Below are 19,697 nucleotides of genomic sequence, written 5' to 3'. Positions count from 1 at the left end.
TCTGAATTAGTGCATGTAGATGAAGCAAATGAGCCAGAAGCATTCATTCTGCAATGGCAGAAACTCCGTAAAGGTGATGCTCTGAAAATGTGGCTTGAAAATATAACAAGTGACTTTTTTACCTCTCTGAATAACTAAATTATTCAAATATATTAGTGTGTTGTATTGGTAAAAAAACATCTTTAATGAGACATATTTATGCACAAAAACTTGACCATGGTGATTGTGTTTTATAATAACAATAATCAGCCTGACTCTGGAGAGCAAAAACATAAATAAATGAAGCTGTAATGGAGGAACTTGAAAACTGTAGGAGGTGTCTAACTCCCACCTCTTCCCGGGAAGCCGCTTGGCAGCTTAAATTAGAAATGTCTAGTTCTACTTGGCATCTCAAAGGTGTAAAAATATGTATCTGTGAAACAAAAGTACCTCATCCTTTGCTATAGCTCTACCCAGAGGAACTGAAGGGGTTTTGGATGATCAAAACCGTCATCACTCTCACTTTTTAATCGGATTAAGGCGAGTGAAAGCACTCAAGTGAGAGTTTATATCAGGTTACAATATGTAAAGAAAGTTAGTGTGACTGGATTTCTGAGCAAATGCAGCTGTTGGGATTGGTTCCCCGCTCGTTCTCGGTGTGTTTAACTCCTCTGTGTCCCACTGAATGACTTCCCAGCTCAAGAGATATTAAATAAAAGATTTTGAATGGCTGTCAGGATGGATGGATGGATATTTTGTTATTCTGCTCCATTCAGTTCACTTCAACTGCCATAATTGGGAAATTTAGAGAAGGAAAAAGTGAAAAAAGGAGTAAAAAATTGTATTATCTGAAAAAACCCTTTGATTTTAAAGAATTGTTATTGCTAGATAGACATAGTTCATTAAATACTTGAATTAAGAGGATAATAAGGTAGTTTTTAGAAGCCTGTGGAGTACACAAGAACCTTTTGACTTCTTTTTCAAACACAATTTTTTCATCAGCTCCTGATTCACAACAATTTGAGTGAAGAAATACTTAGAAATGCAATTTTAAGCTTAATTTTATTTATCCATCATCAGAAAACCCCCCACAGTTTCCATCGGAGTGGTTCTTCACCTGTTTCCAAATGTTTTCGTCTGCTCTGACTTTTAGCTTCAGCGTCTTCATCTCAGGCGCTGCCCTTTCTCCATCCATGATCTTTCTCCAGACTGACGTACGCCCATGTACCGTCGCCATCCGCCCCGCACTCTGCATTATGACAACTTAGGCTGGAATTCAGCCACTTTGGTTTTAAGTGCCACCATAAATCCCCATTTTCCCCAATCCAATACATCGATGTCACTAAATGATCCATAGCCCTTTCACACAGTACAACTAATACAGTCTTCAAAGCTCTTAGCCTTTCATTCTTCTCAATTACCACTCCCTTTCCCACACTCTCTCCTACTCCCGCTCCTCTCCTGCCTCCCTCTATAACTAAATCCTCTTTCTGGATTTTTCTCTCCATTTCGTCAGCCTTTACTCCTTTCTCTTCCCTCTCTCCTGTTGCGCTCCCCCCTTCCCCATCCCCTCGGCTTTAAGATTGGTCTCCCTCTGCTTCATCCTCTTCCTCCCCGAGTATGTTCCTGCTCAGCCACAAAGCTGCATCACTTCTTCTTTTGTGGTTTCCTTAATTCCCATTCTGCTGTCTCTTTTTCCATCTGTCTCTCTCTGGTCGCTTTTTCGCAGCTTCCATCGCTCTCTCTGTATCCTCACAGTCGCTCTGTCTATTTATAAACACACACACACACACACACACACACACAGTCCTGCTCCTTCACTCACACTTTTTTCTCCTCTGTTCTCGCAGCACACACGATTTTTTCCTCCATCTCCCATGTACACACTCCCTACATCTCTGTCACCCTCACTCCTTCCTCTCCTTTCGTCTCCTCTTCTTCGTTTTCACTGTCAGTGCTGCTGTCAGAGAAGTGTCAAGCAGCCGTGCAAGGCCCCATCTTTCCAACATCCACACTCAACCAAACATAAACATGAAGTCCAAATATGAATGAAAGCTGCACAAGCCTCAGTGACCCGGGGACGCCCTCTGCACTCAGAAACCACAGACACACACCATGCATGTGTATGTTTAGCATTTTTCCTCCAAAGTTTTTGTGTGTTGGAGCAGAAGGGTTTGTTTGTGTGCCGCGGTGTCATTCCAGAGATGACTGATTGGCGTTGTGAGATGTCAGGACAGCTGTGCGAGGCTTGAAACACACCATCATTCACGACGAGCCGATCTCCTTCAAAATCTCTCTGTCTGTCTCTATTTTTCACTGAGCGCCCTCTGTTCTGGAGGGCAAGTTCCACAAAAATCGAAGAAAGAAATTTTGGATCCTATCCTAACACAGAGTCTGATCTCTGATTCAAAAACACTCAATATTTTACAACTTTCAGGGCGAGTGCTTTTGAAATCACTCATTTCTGCAACAGAATGTGCTGCAGCTTGATAACCATTGTTGGAGGTGACACCAGTAATTTTCTACTTGTCACAATCTTGATAATGTCCGCTGGCAACACTTTTGATCCTGAATGGGCTGCAAGATGCACGTGTTTGAGGGAGGTTCACCTGACAGGGAAGGACAAACAAGAGACGGCAAGAATGAATGAAGTGGGAGCTTTCAGATGAGAGATTTTTCACCTTTTTTTTAAGTTAAATGAAAAGTCCCCTGAAACTTTTCATAGTAAATTAAGAAAGACTTCAGGATAAATTAAATGACGACTCATTTTTGTGATACGTTGAAGCAAAAACAAAAAGTGCAGAGAGTTCCTTGGCCCTGCAGCATGTCTTATAAGGTCAAATAAAATGTAAATAAATCAATAGCTCCCAGAAGTTTTATCAAGATGTTTTCTGCATGTGCTCCACCATTTGGTTGAGCAGGCAGCTATAAGGGTTAGGCAGGGCGAGATTATGGTGCAAAAATCAAAATTGTTCCCGCCTGTTTTCCAACCAAGCGGCTTCTAAATTGCTGAAACCTCACTAAAGATGTGCGCATCCTGGACTGATGAGGATGCAGGAAAGAACTTCCGTGCTTGTTTGTGAGTCGCTTTATTCGTGGTTCATGTTGGCGCTGAGAGGACGTTGGGGCCAGAGGTTTACCCATAAACAGAGCGGCTCAGATGCTCGTGGGTTTTTTCCTAGTGTGGGGAAGACAATTATTCATTTTTGAACGCACAATTAAAAGTCATTTGTGTCAATGTGATAAAAAAGACAGCCCCAGTGGCTAGCATTACATGCAGAGGACTGTAGGCCTATGCGTGGTTTGCATAGCAATTCAGGTTATGCAGGACAATACTGGAGCCAAATACATCATATACATCAAAATAGCAAATATCGGCCAAATATTCGGCCTTGGCCGATTGTCAGTCCAAGGCCGATTATCGGTCGACTCCTATTTCAGATCTTTATCCATTGGAGATCTCTGTGCAGAACCTAGCCTGGTGGATGTTTTGGACAGTCTCTACACTTTCCTCCTTGCGATTTAATGGCTATAATTTCAAATCTGACAGTTCTTGTACAACAACAAAAACTAATGGAAAATAGCACGACTAAACCTCTGTCTTTGTGCTGGGTGTCAGAATCCTTCAAAGCTGTGATGAATCAAAGAAGAAAACTGTAATTTGTGCCCTCGTCTTGCTTTTAATGAGAAATTAACCCGCGGTATTTTCATAAATGCATTTTGTCTGGAGAAAACTCAGAGAAAACAGCAAATATAATCTGCATGTCTGTGACAGAACACAAACTCTGGGCTTTGGTGTGAAGCACATTCACCATATTTACCAGGCTTCACATCTTTACTTTTCATCTCTTTGTGTAAAGGGCACGCCGTTCTCCTATATGGCTCTACCTGCAGTATGGATGTAAATCTAACAGTGCAAATATGCCCAAAATAATATACTTCCTGTTTCTCCAGGTTGTATGAAAAAAATCAGACAATTCTTTTAATGGAGAGGCAGTTTGATACAGGAAAGAGTGACAAGTCTTCATAAATACAAATCCTTGCAGGTGAAATAGAAAAATATGTGTTTTTTGTGTTGTGATTTTCTTCTATAAATCACATTCCTTTACACTACACTTGTTTCCTTTCTTTGAGTCCCCTAATTCCAGTTTGGATAATCTGTTCTCAGTCGGGCTGCTCTCCCATCCTTTTTCTCAGTAGCTTTGCTGCATCCTTTTGATTCTGCTTAATCCCTAATTATGAGAACACTGCCAAAGCATCAGGACAACACAGGCATTTCTGTATCATATTGAAAAAATGCATAATGCTGATATAATTAGTTCACAAAGAGCTGAGAAAAGAAGATTCTCATGAGCAGCAGCATTTATTATAAGCAGATCTGAACTGGAAAGCTGGGTGGTGGGACAGAGCTATGACTATTGCTTTTGGGGCAGATGGTGGTGAGAGCAACCAGAAAACTGGTGAGGCAAGAATATATGTGGGGGTTTGCAGAAAACATGGATAGAGCTCGCAAAGAAGAAGCTATTGTTTCAGAATATACTAATTTAGGACAAAGGGGGGCAAACTGGGTCTATGATTTTCTCCAAAAAGAACATTGCAAATACCTCTCTCTCTCTTTTTTCTGCTCATTTCTCCTGTTTATCTACAACTAACAACCAGTGAGTCTGAGTTCCTGCACTGCTCCCACTATCTCCATTTTTCTGTTTGACCACATCCCTTAATCTTCTCCTCGCTCTGCCTTTTATTGTCGACTGCTGTTGTTATCGCCGGCTAAATCCGACCCACGCTATCGTTTACTTTCTGTTGTGTCACTCCCAGTTGCAGATATGTTGCAGCTCCCAAACAATGACACCTGCACATGAATAAACTCCGTCACAACACGCACAAAATGAGAGCAAACGCACTTGCAAGTCCCCGGATACATGCAAACGCACACATTTACAGGATCAGGATGGAAGGGAAGAATGAGAGGGAAGAGGAGAAACACACTCGCAGTGTGTCTCCAAACGCACACACACACACACACAAGCAGTCTGTTGTCGCACCAGGACGTTTGCATATGCAGACACAGGTTTAGGCCTCATAAAGAGACAGCAGGCAATGTGGCACAAGTATGACACAAACACAGCACGATCCACACACACACATAGAAGAAGATACACACAAATGTACACACACATGCCACATATGTCAAACTTTCAAACTGCTACCACAATAACCACCTCATGACAACTAAAAGCCTTGGCTTCCCACAGAACAGCCTCCAAGCCCAGCAAGCGTTCCTGCACAAACGCAGCTCTGCACATTGCCAAGCACAATAAATTAAAAGTCCAACACTCAATTGTGCAAAGCCCAGAATGCACACACTCCCAAACAGCAGAAGAAAACATTCACATACTGCCTGCATCCCTCACCTGTCAGTTCCTCGGCTCCTTTGTACCATTGGATCTTAGCAGGGGGCTTGCTGCCAGTGCTGGTGCAGGTCAGGGTGACCGTTTCACCCTCCATCACTGCATCCTCAGACCCAGAAATCTGAGGTTTACTAGGCACACCTAGAGAGAGATAAAGCAGAATATTTAATAAAAGAGCTAGTAAAAATGGAAACTTTCATGTGGCAGGGTTCACCTTTTAGCTAGAAGCATCAAAAAGGAAAGGCCAGCTGCTAAGCTGCAAAAAGAACTGCAGAGTATTTGTTGTTTTCAGTAAAAGTGAAGGAAACGAAAAAAAGAAAACAGACCAGCTTGAATTTCTCTGGTCAGTTCTGGAGGCTTGGATGTGAAGCAGGCAGGAAACAAATAATGATGTACAGTTGCAATGATTTGCACCAAAAAAGGTTCATAGTTATTGCACTGGAGCTCAAATGACCTTCCAGGGTATCAACTGCCTGTATTATTAACGCTTGTCATGGCTGGTGCACAAGAATATTTCTGTTTTGCTGACAAGCAACCAATTAAAGCTTTGCAGATAGTGACTGTTTCAGTCTCACTTGGAAATGCTGAGGATACACTTCAGTTAACCTTTCCAGAAAGCAGAAGCGGTTGGATGACTGGGGGATTTGCATGTTGGTCCTCCAGTGAAAGTCCTTAAAAATAATGTTCCATTTTGAATTTAATTTCCATCACCTGATCAGTTAACATTTAAAGCAGTATTATAACTGCACTGGGAGCACAGCTGCCAGCACAAACTCTGTGGTTTTGTTCTTCTGGTGTGTCTAATTTAGTTTTTCTCTTTAACCACTACAAATGAGCTAAAAAAAAGAAAGAATCCTGTCTAATTGATTTTTACAGAGAAAATGCCATATTGACCTATTAAGTGCATGAATTCATTTTTTACAACAATTTCCACCATTTTTTGGACAAAAATCTTTTCTGTTAGTTTGTAATAAAATAATTCATACTTTTAGTGATAAATGTTCCTCTTCCACTTATATGGACAAAGAAATTTTCATGACCAATTCAATTAATTTGAGAAAATAAATTTGATAAATTAACAGATATTTTAAAATTTCAAAATAGTAAATTGGCATCAAATTAACTTAATTATTTGGCGAGGCTACCCTCAAAATTAAACAGAATTTCTTCCATGATTTTATTTATTCAGTTTTTTTGTGGTGTTTCAACAATTAACATTCACCCCGTCAATCTCATCTGTAAGGTAAAAACATTGACTGAATAAGATAACTGGACTGAGCGACTCCTCCCTCCTCCCAGTACCCCCGTACTGTAAATTATTCAAGTTATAAACTGATCAATCAGATGCCTCAATGAAAGTAGGTGTGCTGGAAATCAGAAATTGACAATAAGAAGTGATTGTTTGACATTGGGGGGCAGCAGGCTCAACATACTTGTATAGAGGCATTGATTGGTCAATTTATAACTTGAAACACTTGCAATAAATAAAAAACAGAATGAAAAAAAGTACATATTAGCAAGAACATGTTAAATCAGAGCGAATTCTGACCAACAGAATGACTGAATAACAGCTGTTAATTTCTCTATAACTCTATGGGGATTTTGGCTTCTTGGTGCCAGCTGTTACTTCCTGTCTGGAACACAAGGGGGGAGGGGGTCACTCAGTCCTGTTCTCTTGTATAGTCAATGGTCCCACAGCCAACGTTTGAAACATTTGCTTGACGGGTTCTCCAGAGCTCACTTTCAGTGGTAGAGGTGTGGGCACACTCCTGATTGGCTAGACTGGTTGCCGTAGAAATGTTGACTTGGACCAGGGATTGTGTTTAAAAAATGCTTTATTTTTTCACATTTTTATGCAATCTTTTTGTTCCTGCTTACTGTCGACACCTGGCTCCAACATGGAGGCGTCTGCATCGCAAAAAATGGGATATGGACTTCATTTGTTTGGAGCCAGAAGTAAACCATTTTCTATGGGTGACGTCACACTCAGTTGGTCAATTTCTCACTTACAGTCAATGTGTTGAACTTACACTTATTCTCTTTTAAGGAAGTCATTTTTGTGTTACTGCTCTGTAGCATCATGTCACAAAAAGGTCCTTTGAAACAACACAGCTGAATGAGCTCAGCAAAGCAGCTTATTTAAAGACAGTGTTGAAGTCAAAGGGACAAAGGAGTCCCCATAACAGTATGAGAGCATGCAGTTGAAGCATCTTGGTGGTTGTTTTTTTATAATTTAGTTTATCAACCAACCCCTGAATATTTTGTGTCACTCTTGTCCACATTTACTTGTAAAAAAGACTTTGCGATCAACAGTCAGAGGGCCTGACTATCATGGACGGCCATTTTTTATATGCACTGGAATTTGCTTTCAAACACCAATCATTTTGTTTTCAAAGTGTTTTTTTACTCCATAAGGTAAGGGCGACCACTGGTTTGATGAAGTGTTTCCAGTAATTCACCATAGAGATCTGTTTGCAGAAAGATGAGCAGAGTCAAAAAGGCAAAGCTCTGAATTTACCACTCAGTTTATGTTCCTAAACAACCTATGGCCATGAACTGTGTTACCAACGAGCGGTTAACCCTTGTGCTATCCTATGACCCCACCCTTCCATTGACGTGTTCTCCCTACCATGACAAAGGTGGATAAAGGTGGAAAGATTTCATGTAATCCATGGACACCAGTGAAGATCACAAATCATTGAAGAAAAAAGGTTCAGAGCACTGTCTAGTGGGTCTAGATGACCCAACACCCAACGTTAAAGTGCCTAGGATAGCACAAGGGTTAAGATCACAGATGCGGTGAGGGGAAATGAGCTTCCTTATGAGGTTTCACTTGGAGATTGGGGGTGCAAACCTCAATCCTGCAACCATGAGTGGAAATGTGACCCCTCCACATCAAGAGGAGCCAGCCTGACAAAATCACCACCTTTCTATTGAGTGGTTATGGGCTTGTCTACCCTGGGAAAGGCCTCATGGCAATCCACATAGACTTTACAGACATAATTTGAGTTGTCCACTAAGATGGCACTTGATCGTTTTTACGCTATAGTAAAATAAACCTACCATGCATCAATCCAAATGGCATTTTCCAATATTAATATAATCAATGTATCTCTTTTTGAAACAGTTTCAAATGGTATAGGATAATTCAATTAACATTCTGCCGCAGACAGATGGATCTGGCTGGATCGTAAACTAAAGAATAACGAGAAAATGTGGCTGTTGCTAGTTTATGAATTCTGTGTATACTATTTACTGTTGGTGTAGTATCTTTTACAAAAGCATATACTCTAGGCAAAATGCAGAGAAGAGTTATTCCCTACATGCTGAAAACAGATGTCAAAATTCAAGCCCCGAGCAAAAAAGTTGGAAGATGCTGAGAAGTGCAAACAATCTCCTTTCTTATCTGGAGCTTTAAACATTTTCAATACTGTTGAAGTAATTCAACAAGATGAAATCTGTTTCTGCTGGGTTTTTCTATACTAAATGATTCTCTGGCTACTGCTTTACGGCCAAACACAATATGTACCATATTCCAGAGAAGCATTTATAGAAACATACTGTGGTCTCCTACTGTCACATTTTCCCCCCGTTTTGTGTTGCTTCAGAAGAAGGTCAGACTCGGTGGTGCACTCGAGTCTTGTGACAGAGTTGGAATGCTAACCACATCTTTAGTAAGACTTCAAAAACATGACAGAAGCTCCCCGAAGAAAATGATAAAATCCTTCATTAACTTAACATTCCAGCAGCACTTGTGGCACTCACATTAAGTATTCCAACATTTGCAGAGAAGCCCCAAATGGCACAAGGCTGCCCACTGAGAATTTGTAGAAATGCAATTAATTCAATGACACTAATATTAATGTGTTATCCCTTCAAAGTGAGCAGGACTCCTGCATTTCCCACCATCAACCTTGGCATTTCTAAATTTTAAATAAGTCTAATGAATACTACGTGCCAGTTCCTTTTCAGTGCTCATGGTCAATTTTAAAGGTCAAACAAACATTTTTGTAAAAACAACTAAATCTAGAATGCCACAACATATAGTTTTTTTGATATAAAGCCTGAATAAAATTTAGGCTGACTTTGTAAAATATAAGTGAGACTGAGGACGAAGAAGAAAAACAACCTAAAGATGATTTAGGGAGGCCACTGCAGCCAAGCCAAACCCCAGAACCTTCCCGGCCAAACCAAAATCCTCCCCCCTTGTTCCAGGTGTGATGGTCTGCAGCCATCAGAAAGGGTGCATTTTTGCTTAAGTACCACTTTAACTTGAAGCACAAGTTAAAATTAAAACAAGTCAAACTGGAAAGTGAATTTTGACATCCACTTCTGCCAAATTTTTCACAGTCCAATTTTTCTTCTCCATCACAGTTGAAGGCAAAAGGAGAAAGCCTTCTAAACGCGTCCCTCTCGATCTGGAGCCATTATAAGCAGCACTTTTCTCCAAGTGCTGGCATGGTCTGTTGCCATCCTGCGTTTTGAAATTATGAACATTTGGTTTGCCGTCTCCACTAAACTGCCATCATGTGCATTAAGGCAGCAAAAGAAGGTAATGCCTGAATAAAGTGATAGAGAGATAAAGCAAAGGAGTCTAAGACAGGAGGTTACAGGTTTATAGATCTGAGAATGAAGAGCAAAGGATTGCCAGACAGAAAAAGATGCCGTGCCATTAAGGGACAAGACGGTTGCATTGATGCATTTGTTGACCAAAAATTTGCTCAGTCATTAAGCAAAGATAAATGTGTATGTGTGAAGCTCTAATGCAATTCAGTGCTCAAAAAGGTGACATATTGTAAATTGCATAAATTAACAAGGCAGGAAAACATTAAAGTCCCTCTCCATTCGTCTTTTGAGCCACAATGGAAGCATTTCCAGAGGTCTTTTGATTATGATTATGCCATTTTAAGCCAAAACAAACAAAAAAACGGTGTCATTTTAATCAGTAGTTGGTCAGGAGTATTGAAGCGCAATAAGCCCGCCCCCACTTCCCGTCACCCATAACTGGGAGTTCTCTCTCTCCCGCTCGCTTACAGCCCCTCACACCTCCAACTTAACTTTACTGCTGCAACAAAAATGGTGAGCAACAACGACATACATGGATCTAAGTGTCAAAAGGTGGATGAATGGAGAGGAGCAGGAAGCTTGTGGACAGTCAAATGGAACTTCTACATCACAAATAAGCTCTTTTTCAAACAGCATCTTTTCACCTGTCAAAGAAACAAAGAAATGTTCTCTATGTATGTCCGCCATCATCAGAAGAATGGCACAAGCACATGTAAAAAACACCAAAAAACATGATTTTATTTGAGTACGTCTCAAAAAAAAGAGACAAAATTCTCTACAGATACGTTGTTTATGTTAAGCAAAAAACAAACAAAAAATAGTGAAAAACATCATAGATTAAACATTTTTTACCATTTTTTTTGTCCTGTCCAACAGCTGGGCAAACAGATGAGAGCTGAAGGCCTCTTGTGTTGGACATATTTTACTTTAACAACAGCGGTTATGACTTTTCTGACAAACCAGAGGTATGTTTGAGTAAACCCCTTTTGTAATCGAGGCCCAACTTTATTCATTTTAATAATATTTGAAAATCTTTTGTGTTGGAGCGGACGGAAAAGGAAAGAAGGGAAGAAGAGAGAGGGATGTTAGAGAGGGGGGGGGGTGGTAGAAGGGTGATCATAAGGGGGGGGGGGGTGTAAAACCATGAAGCAACTTAAAGCAACAAGTTGCTGGGTGTTTATCATTACGGTAAGGTTCAGATGTAATACAAATCTCAAAGGGTGGGGCCTGTCCTCACACACACTCAAATATTATCAACACACCTGCTAGCTGCAAAAATGTTCACATGTCAACATGTCCACAATGCAGATAGTGTTCACACACGCATACTTATGCCTTCAAACCAACTAGTGTGAAATATTTCATTCAATCACACAAAGTATTAGTGCAAAGGTGAGCTAACACCTGTGCTCAGGTGAGTGTTTATGTTCTTCTAAAATGGATGATGGAATGTAAAAAGAAGGAGGGAGAGTTCCCAGCCACCCCCACACCAAGACCATTTTTTAATGCAAATATAAATAAAAAGTGACATTTTGGAGCTGGGATCATTTAGGAAGTGTCTGCCAAGCCAAGCATCTCCTAAATGGTATATGGATTCCTTACACTTCAGACAATAACAGTGCAGAGAAACATATTCAAGTCTGCAGAAACATAGCTGCCATCTCCATTATGACACATGATGCTTTTTTGAGAAGACTTATCTGTGTTTTTGCTCCCAAACAAAGGCTCAGAAATAGTACAGTGACAATGTGTTCCCCACTTATTCCTCTTAGTTGAAACAGCCAAGTGTCACTGGACGTCCATTGGGATGTGTATTGTCAAATGCATGGCTAAATGATGACACAAATGAACACAAATGATGGTTTTCTCGTGCTGCATGTGGTTAGACCTCATCTCCGGTCCTTTGTGATGTGGGGATACATAACAACATTTGATTTTGAGTTTTAGCATTCAGAGGTTAACATAAAATCTGCAATTTCTCCACAGTTTGACAGTCCCTGGTTGTATGAAAACATGATTTTGCATTTAGGTTAACGTGGTGGAAAACAACTGCAGAGTTGTCTCTAGTTTTAGCACTAAACTGCCAAACTGTCACATTTTGGACTCGTGCACAAATGGGCCTTTTACAGATGACAATATTAGAGCCACGCTCAAACGTCACATGAGCTCGTTAAGACGTAATCTAAAGAATAATAATGATGATGAAATGAAATGTATATTATATCTGAAGTAAAAACAGTCAATTTTTAATTCAGCAGCAATTGATGTAGTGTCGTGTGCGGAAGCTTCCTGGCAGAAAAGTATGGCATTGAATATTAATGAAGGAATAATACTGCACAGATGGAATTGGCTGGAGAAGTCCTGTCGAGACCCTTCCCTCTACAAGATGAGTGAGGGAAACTAAAGCTGCGATAAATTATTCTCTGCTCAGCTCGGGACAGAACAGAGGCGTGACACACATTTTACTCCTGCAGTCACACAGTCATTCAAAAGGGCCCCCACTCAGCAGTTGTGTGCTGATGAGTCAAAACAGCCACATGTCAAACAAGGGTGACGACCTGGCAGACAAACACTGTTCTGTCAAAACTCCATATCTATGCCTGATTATCCCATAGAGATCCATGCATTTGAGTCATTTTAGCATGCATTTTTAATGGCTGGAGTCCCTCTCAGGGGTCATGAAATATTTATCATCTGCAGAATACAGTGTCACAGCCGTCAATTACAGCAAAGGAAAAAATATGCTTGAGTCACAATCGCTGCAAAGCAGGAGTGAATACGAAAGAGCGTGTTGAAATGATCGCAAAAAGATGAAGAAGAAGAAGATGAAGAAGCATCTTCTGCCTCGGCTTTGCTTTCACCCCCCAAACGCAAACTCACATCTGCTGTTGTCCAGAGCAGCTATTTTTAATCTTTATTTTTATACTTTGCTTCACTGCCAACACTTTTGAATAAATATCCAAGGATGCCCCCACTACTGCCAACCGACTCATCCCAAATATAGGGAACAACCCCTTGGCTTCTCAACAACACAACAGCCGTGTAAACATAAGCCACCCACCCCATCCAGAATGGTTGAATTTGAAGATCTCTTGTTTCAACTAAGTGCGTTTTCCATGAGAATTAGACAGAAACCCTCTGCAGCTTGGTTTGCCATCCAAGAATTTCTTGGCGTATAATGATGAAGCCATTGAATCAGAGGAGCAGAGGAAGTGTGGAAGAAAACTCCTCATTAAGACAAACCAACCTCCAACTTAAAACTGCAAAAACTTCATCTGTATCAGAAGTAAAATAGAATAAAAAGACACTAATTATGTGGAAAACACTTAGAGAAAAGTGGCCTTGGAAAGTCGGTTGGACCGTAAGCTAAACCCCCAACAGCCTCCCATGGACTTTCAGAACCAGATGTGTTCTCCATCTGCACACATGTTGTGCGGCGCGTCCATGAGGTGGCGCTCTCCTTTGACATAGCAAATCTTTTTTATCTTAGGCACATAAAGAGAGACAGCTACAGCAGACCAGCCCACAGATAACTATAACACAACTCGACAAATCAAAATCAATAGGAGAAATAGCATTTGTGGGGATTCAAAGGTAATTAGCACAATATCCAATCAATGAGAAGAGCCAGTCTCCGCTGCCATGGTGACCACAATTTATTACAGGCTGCAGGGGGGCGCCACAGAAAGGTAATTCATCCACCTCACAGAGGAAGAGTGGAGCCTCCAGAGAGTGTAAGGAGGGGTCAAAATCCCAAACGCAGGTTCAAAGCGTGAGCAAACAGTAAACGTGTTCCAAGGTTTTCAAATGCAGGGAACGCAAAAAAAAAAAAAAAAAAGCGGGTTATGATTTCTATCAGACGATGCAAAATGATTGCAGGCTCTAATGAAAAGATGCAATCAAGTTGCATTATGGGGAATGTGGGTTTCAGTGTTTATGTACATAATAAGCAATACATATCAAGCAATGAGTATTTATGACTCTGCTGTGAGCTTATTTCCCTTTCCTCCCTTTATGGAGGTTCTCTGCTAAATTTCTGCAAAGCCAACACTTTGTTTCCTACCGAAGGGCATCTTTCCAGGTGACAGATGCAACACAGACCTGCTGGGCCAACCTTCCTTTGACTCAGAAACATAGCAGAGTGTGGGTAACTATCACTGCACTCATCAAAGGGATTTCAGGCACATTTAAAGCAGCTGTGATTCAGAATTAGAAAGGACTTTTTCATTTTCATTGATCTAGTTTTTCATTTTTTGACATTTGTGGGTTTCTTAAGTTCCAATATATAAAACGTGTCTAATTTGAAATTGTTCTTGTTTTGTTTTTCAGCTTTTTTAAGCTGCTTCTTGTTCTTTTCGGATTTCAGTCAGAATAGCACACCTGCCTTTTGTTGTGAACAGCAACACCCTGTTCATCACAGTTCCGGATCTTCTCATTCTCTTAGTTGTTTGTCACATCTCTTTTACCACTCCTTGTTCGGAGGATTTCTCTTTTTTCCAAAGCGCATAGCCAACCTAATGCAATATTTCTGATTTATTGTCTAAATGAATCTTTTATCATTCCTTCATCTGTTTGTCTTCTCCCCTTAGCTGTGGATTTGAACCTTTTCTCACAAAACAGTCTAGTGTCCAGTCTCACTCTAAGTGCTTGTAAAAACAATCACTTTCATAAAACTTGCATCTTCAACATAATCATCGTAGAAAATAAGGACAGATACCAGAAGCTTTGCGTTATCTATTTCAATTTGTCTCAATCCAACAGGTCTATGAGGAATATTAAGATAGACTGCAGTCAAACTGATTTGCAGAAGTGTCAATCACTCTCAAAGAAGAGAATGCCTGGGTGTGAGCACCACAGAGTCTGCTCTAAAGTCTGCAGCGAGAACAAAGACGTGCTTTATACAGGAGAAGAACATTTAGAGAAAGTTTTGTAGCTGGAATTAAGGGATGATAGAGGACAGGTTGTTTCTGACTTTTAAAAAGAAAGAACTAAAGGAAAAAATAAGATGCATATATTTCCAGAGGACAGTGATCAAGCTACTCAGTGATGTTTCTCTTAAAAAGTGAGTTCTCAAAAGAGCTAACTCAAATCTGAGGGCTCAGCCTGCTTCCTAAACTTCCCTTTCTGAGGAGATCAAGATGACAGTGTCAGACTTCATGTCCTGTGGTGTTGCTGTGACCCACCCAGCACGGTGACAGTAGCTCGTGCGGTGCGGACCGGCATGGTGAAGATGGAGCAGGTGTACTCGCCCTCGTCAGACAGCTGCACGTCCGCGATGGTGATGGAGAGCTCTGTGGGCAAGGAGCGATACAGCTGGATTCGGTTGTCCCGCAGTGCTGAGGGGAAAAAAAGAGGAGAAGGATTAAGGTGATTGGAAGTTTACTTCAGTCATGGACACTAATACTAGTTGTCTCTTTAAGAAAACAAGAGCGCAGCATTGTTCCTCTGTGCTGTTGACCCAGGCGGGGTTGCTGAACAGTATCTCAGGGGACGCGGTTCTGCAGGAAGTGCACAGTCACCCCTCTGTTTGAGGTGATGGACGTCGTGTAGGTCCAGCTCACAGGACCAGAGGGCTCCAGCGGGAACACAAAGTCTTTCAAGCCTCATTGTTCAAGGTCTAACTTTCATAAATAGCTTGTGCTTTGGCGTTAAAGCTGCAGTCATCAAAGAAAGTTTTAGCGAGGTCCTGGTCAGTGTTTTACTCACAGTCCCACTCAAAATACATTTTGATCTATAGGACAAGCGTTCCCAGTGGTCTTTTAATTATGATTATGTCATTTTTAGCCCAAATCGTGTCATTTCCTAGGTCATAGTTTCTGCAGAGCAGCGGGAGTTCATCAGAAATTCACCTCTGAGATGTGGGCGAGACAGTTGACCGCCCCTGTGCACTTTCCCTTATCCATAACTGAAAGCTCTCTGTTTACACTCTCTTCCACTGGCTTACAGCTCCTCCCACCCCTTCTCTTTATTACCGGTGTAACAAAAATGGCGAGCAAATACGATCTATTTGTCTGTGAGTAATTCCATCAGAATGGAGCGGAGCGGGACGTTTTTTCCTACCCAGCGTTTTTTCTACGTCACAAATACAACATTTGTCAAACAGAATTTCTTTGTCTGCTCCTGATTCACCACAATCTGAAAAAGGAAATATTCGGAAATGCAATTTTAAGTTTATTTTCTTCATATATGTCCTCCATCATCAATGAAAATCGCTGCAAAAAGTATGAAAACATAAAAAAGAAAGCGGAAAACTGCACATTTCTGTGACGTTACACAAATCCAAATATTTGGATTTGTGTACTATCTGGGGGAGGTTTAAAGTGACACACACAAACTAATGGGCCTGACGTTACAAAGATTGATGTTTTGGATAATATAATGAAGAAGAAACAAACAGAAGCATGACGAGGCAGAAAAAGGGCTGACAGACAGATAAAGATGAAGGATAAAGAAGTGTGAGGAAATTACAGAAGACAGATGAGAGCATTGTGGAAGACAAAGAATACAATAAGAAGCAGGAGAAAAGGTAAGAACTAAAATGAGTGATGGAAAGAAAATCACTGTTTTATGTGTGAAAAAAAAGGAGAAGAAGAGCAACCTGAGGGTCAAGAAGCAGAGGAAAGATTGAAGAACTGAAAGTGGAAATAAGACAGAAATGATGTGACAAAGCAAAGGAGAAGGGAAGGCTTCATAGCTTGAGACCAAAAACTGACAGTAAGAAAGAAAGATGCAGCGCTGAATGTAAATCTTTGGGACATGAAAGCTGAAACAGAAAGAAGGAGGAGGGAGGAGCAAAGGTGTTGAGGGAAAAAATGATGTAAGAAGAGGAGAAGGGAGAGGAGAGGATGAGCTACAGACAAAGTGAAAGTGCTAAAAAAAATAGCAGAGATGTGAGCTTAAATGAGGCAAAGAAAGACAAAGACGGAGTGGAAAGGAGATGTAAATTGAGAATGAGAGACTGGCGAAAGTGCATGACGGAAAACAGAGCAAATAAACCAGTGGAAACATAAATAGCAAGTGGGATAGGGGAGGTGGGGGGGAGTAAGAAAGACATAAATGGCTTTGTCATCAATGAAAAACCCAGCCATGAAAGAGGAAGAGAGCGCAAGCGACTGAGATAGATGATGATGGTGATGAAATGCAGGGAAATAAAGCCTTGTTTCTGTGATAGCATTGACCTCTGCAGTGCGAGGGCCTCTGTGAGATGGGTGCCGGTCTACCTGCCGTTCCCATCCGCCTGTCTGTCAGGTAGATGTCAGTCTTTGCATCGCAGCAAAAGCTTTTAGGCTTTGTTTTCCATTTGTTCTTACGAGTAATGAATGGATGTGTCGCAATCAGAGTGTAGGGAAAGCAGAAAAAAAGAAATGCTGTGGTCTAAAAATGATGAATTAGCTTCCACATTATAAGATAATTTAACTTACCAGGGGACGAGCATTGTGGAATCAAAGCGCATTTGCACATAATACAGAGAGCAGCCGCAATGATTAACTGCAGTGGCTGTTTCATGGCAACAATTAAAGAGGACAAATTAGGCTGTAGGGATTTTTCCCCTTTTCTTCATTTTAATAGGTTAAAAAGAAAGAAAAAATGCTCATAGTTCATGTTATAGTTAGTTATTGCCTTTCACAGATGACAGCCAAAATAAACAATCTGGAAAAGCAATGGATGAACAATCTGCCTCGACAACATTTTTAAACTGGAGTCCATCTGCTAGATGACCATTTTTAATGGAGAAAAGTAAAGGAAAAACTAACTGCAGTCACGTTATTCTTAGTTTCTATTCGAGGAATAATGGTAGACTCAGTTTAAAAAACTGAATGTGTCATGAAAAAGCAACTGAGGACTTGTGTGGATCTTTGCAGTCTCGCTTTTGTGGACTTTTTAGTTGAAAAACACTTCCGAAACACACTTGGTACTTTACTTTTTACTCTTAATCAATCCCTCTATGGAGAACTGTAACACCAAAAACAAGAAGAATGAAAAACAAACTTTGTTTCGTTTCTGTCAGAAAAAGAAGCCAAAAAATAAAAACGAAAATAAAAGAAAACTCATAAAACTTTCAGTTGAAATGATGTTGGGGCTGCATGATACAAGAAAAACTCACGATGTGCGATATTAGTGATCAACGTTGCCATGACAATATGACTTCCAATACATAAACAAACAGCAAAATGAAATACTACTAATACATCATTTCCATTTCACTGCAACAGTTTTATTTAAACAAAATAAACATGAATCTTACTGCAAGTTCTCTCAACTGGAGACAAGTAAGAACCGGTACGTCTTTTGACGACAGTTACTCTTTAACTATTTAAACAATCAATGTAATTCCAGCAGATTCTAAAGCAGAGAGAAGCAGCCTTGTGCTCGTATGCAACACTTAGTGTTTAAGTGTTTATGCAATCAATGTAAATACGTGGATTCTGTCGCAGAAAAAATGCCGATATGTAACACGTTAGTAATGTGTGGCATAGGGGTTCAAAGGTTCAAAAACGCTTTTTATCATATCTCAGTTATGGCAGGGTAGGTCAAAGAGTGTGTGTTTTTAAGTGTTACTGGTGACAAGCCTAGTGTAATGCTACGTTCAAGTGACCACTTCCAAAGAAAAGTCGATGTAAATTCTCCTATATACGCGTTTCAGGCTTCTGCGTTTATAACTTTTGTTTTCATGCATAATAACCACGCAAGGTTTTAGGTTCATCTTTGGGCTCAACGTACAAAATGCGCTGCATTGAACTCGGGCTACAAGTTAAACCAGTTGACAAATCAGAGACTTAGATTATGTGATGATGTATGGGTAGCCTTTTTAATTCACAAAAGTGCCAACTATTTGTGAATTAATTATGGAGGAGAAATTACGACGATCACGATCAACCGGTCGATCTTCAAGGACATGAGGGAAGATCGCAGGCCAGCAAAGATAAATAACCATATATATATACCTTCTAAATAATTCATCAGCGAATCAAAATCCTAACCGAGAAACACATGACTTGATTGACATGCAGAACGGCCAATCGAACATCCTCTGATCCATACGTCACTGCACATGCGAGTTTAAATACACTGAGCGCTAATTCTGCCTGTCATCAGAAAGTTGCTACCTGCCCCACGGCAGGTCAAGTCTCCGGCAGAAGACCACTCCGGCCCACTGGAGTGTTTATTGAGGCCCGGATCGCCCCGCATGCCTCCGCTTTTCCCGCCAGATGGATCCAAGCCCACTAAAGCAGCAGTGTTTTCCTGTAGCACGCGCTTCTGGAGAGCTCCCCACAGAGCCAGAAAGAGATAGAAATGCTCCCCCCATTGCACGGTTTACAGCAGAGCATGACAAACGATAGTAATAAAACGTCTCATCTCTTAATACTAAAGTATCTCCTCACATATATTTGTGTACTCTTACTGTGTAATACAAGTACATAATGTTATGTACTAATAGTTCATAAGACTATGTTTATTAAAAAAGTATTTTAGTCTCAAAATACTTACATATATATATATATATATATATATATATATATATATATATATATATATATATATATATATATATATATACATACATACATACATACATACATACATACATATATATATATATATATATATATATATATATATATATATATATATATATATATATATATATATATATATATATATATATATATATATATATATATATATATATATGTATGTATGTATTTAAGACATTGTCAAAGTAGCTCACATGCCAAAATA

General features: G+C 40.2%; 1 protein-coding gene across 6 annotated transcripts in view; it reads right to left on the bottom strand.

The window, feature by feature from the left end:
- Window positions 1-19,697, bottom strand: part of cadm3 (cell adhesion molecule 3) — a 121,326-nt gene that overhangs the window by 27,952 nt on the left and 73,677 nt on the right. For all 6 annotated transcript variants that reach the window (XM_023964905.1, XM_023964906.1, XM_023964907.1 and 3 more), the window contains exons 4-5: window positions 15,140-15,292; window positions 5,394-5,531 (exon numbers count right to left, since the gene is read on the bottom strand). In XM_023964905.1, the coding sequence (XP_023820673.1) occupies window positions 5,394-5,531; window positions 15,140-15,292 (291 nt within the window). The remainder of the gene's footprint in view (window positions 1-5,393; window positions 5,532-15,139; window positions 15,293-19,697) is intronic.

This window comes from Oryzias latipes, chromosome 17 (genome assembly GCF_002234675.1).
Source record: "Oryzias latipes chromosome 17, ASM223467v1".
Classification (NCBI taxonomy): domain Eukaryota; kingdom Metazoa; phylum Chordata; class Actinopteri; order Beloniformes; family Adrianichthyidae; genus Oryzias; species Oryzias latipes.
The sequence above is the reverse complement of the archived record's forward strand: the minus strand, read 5'-3'. Positions and strand labels throughout refer to the sequence as shown.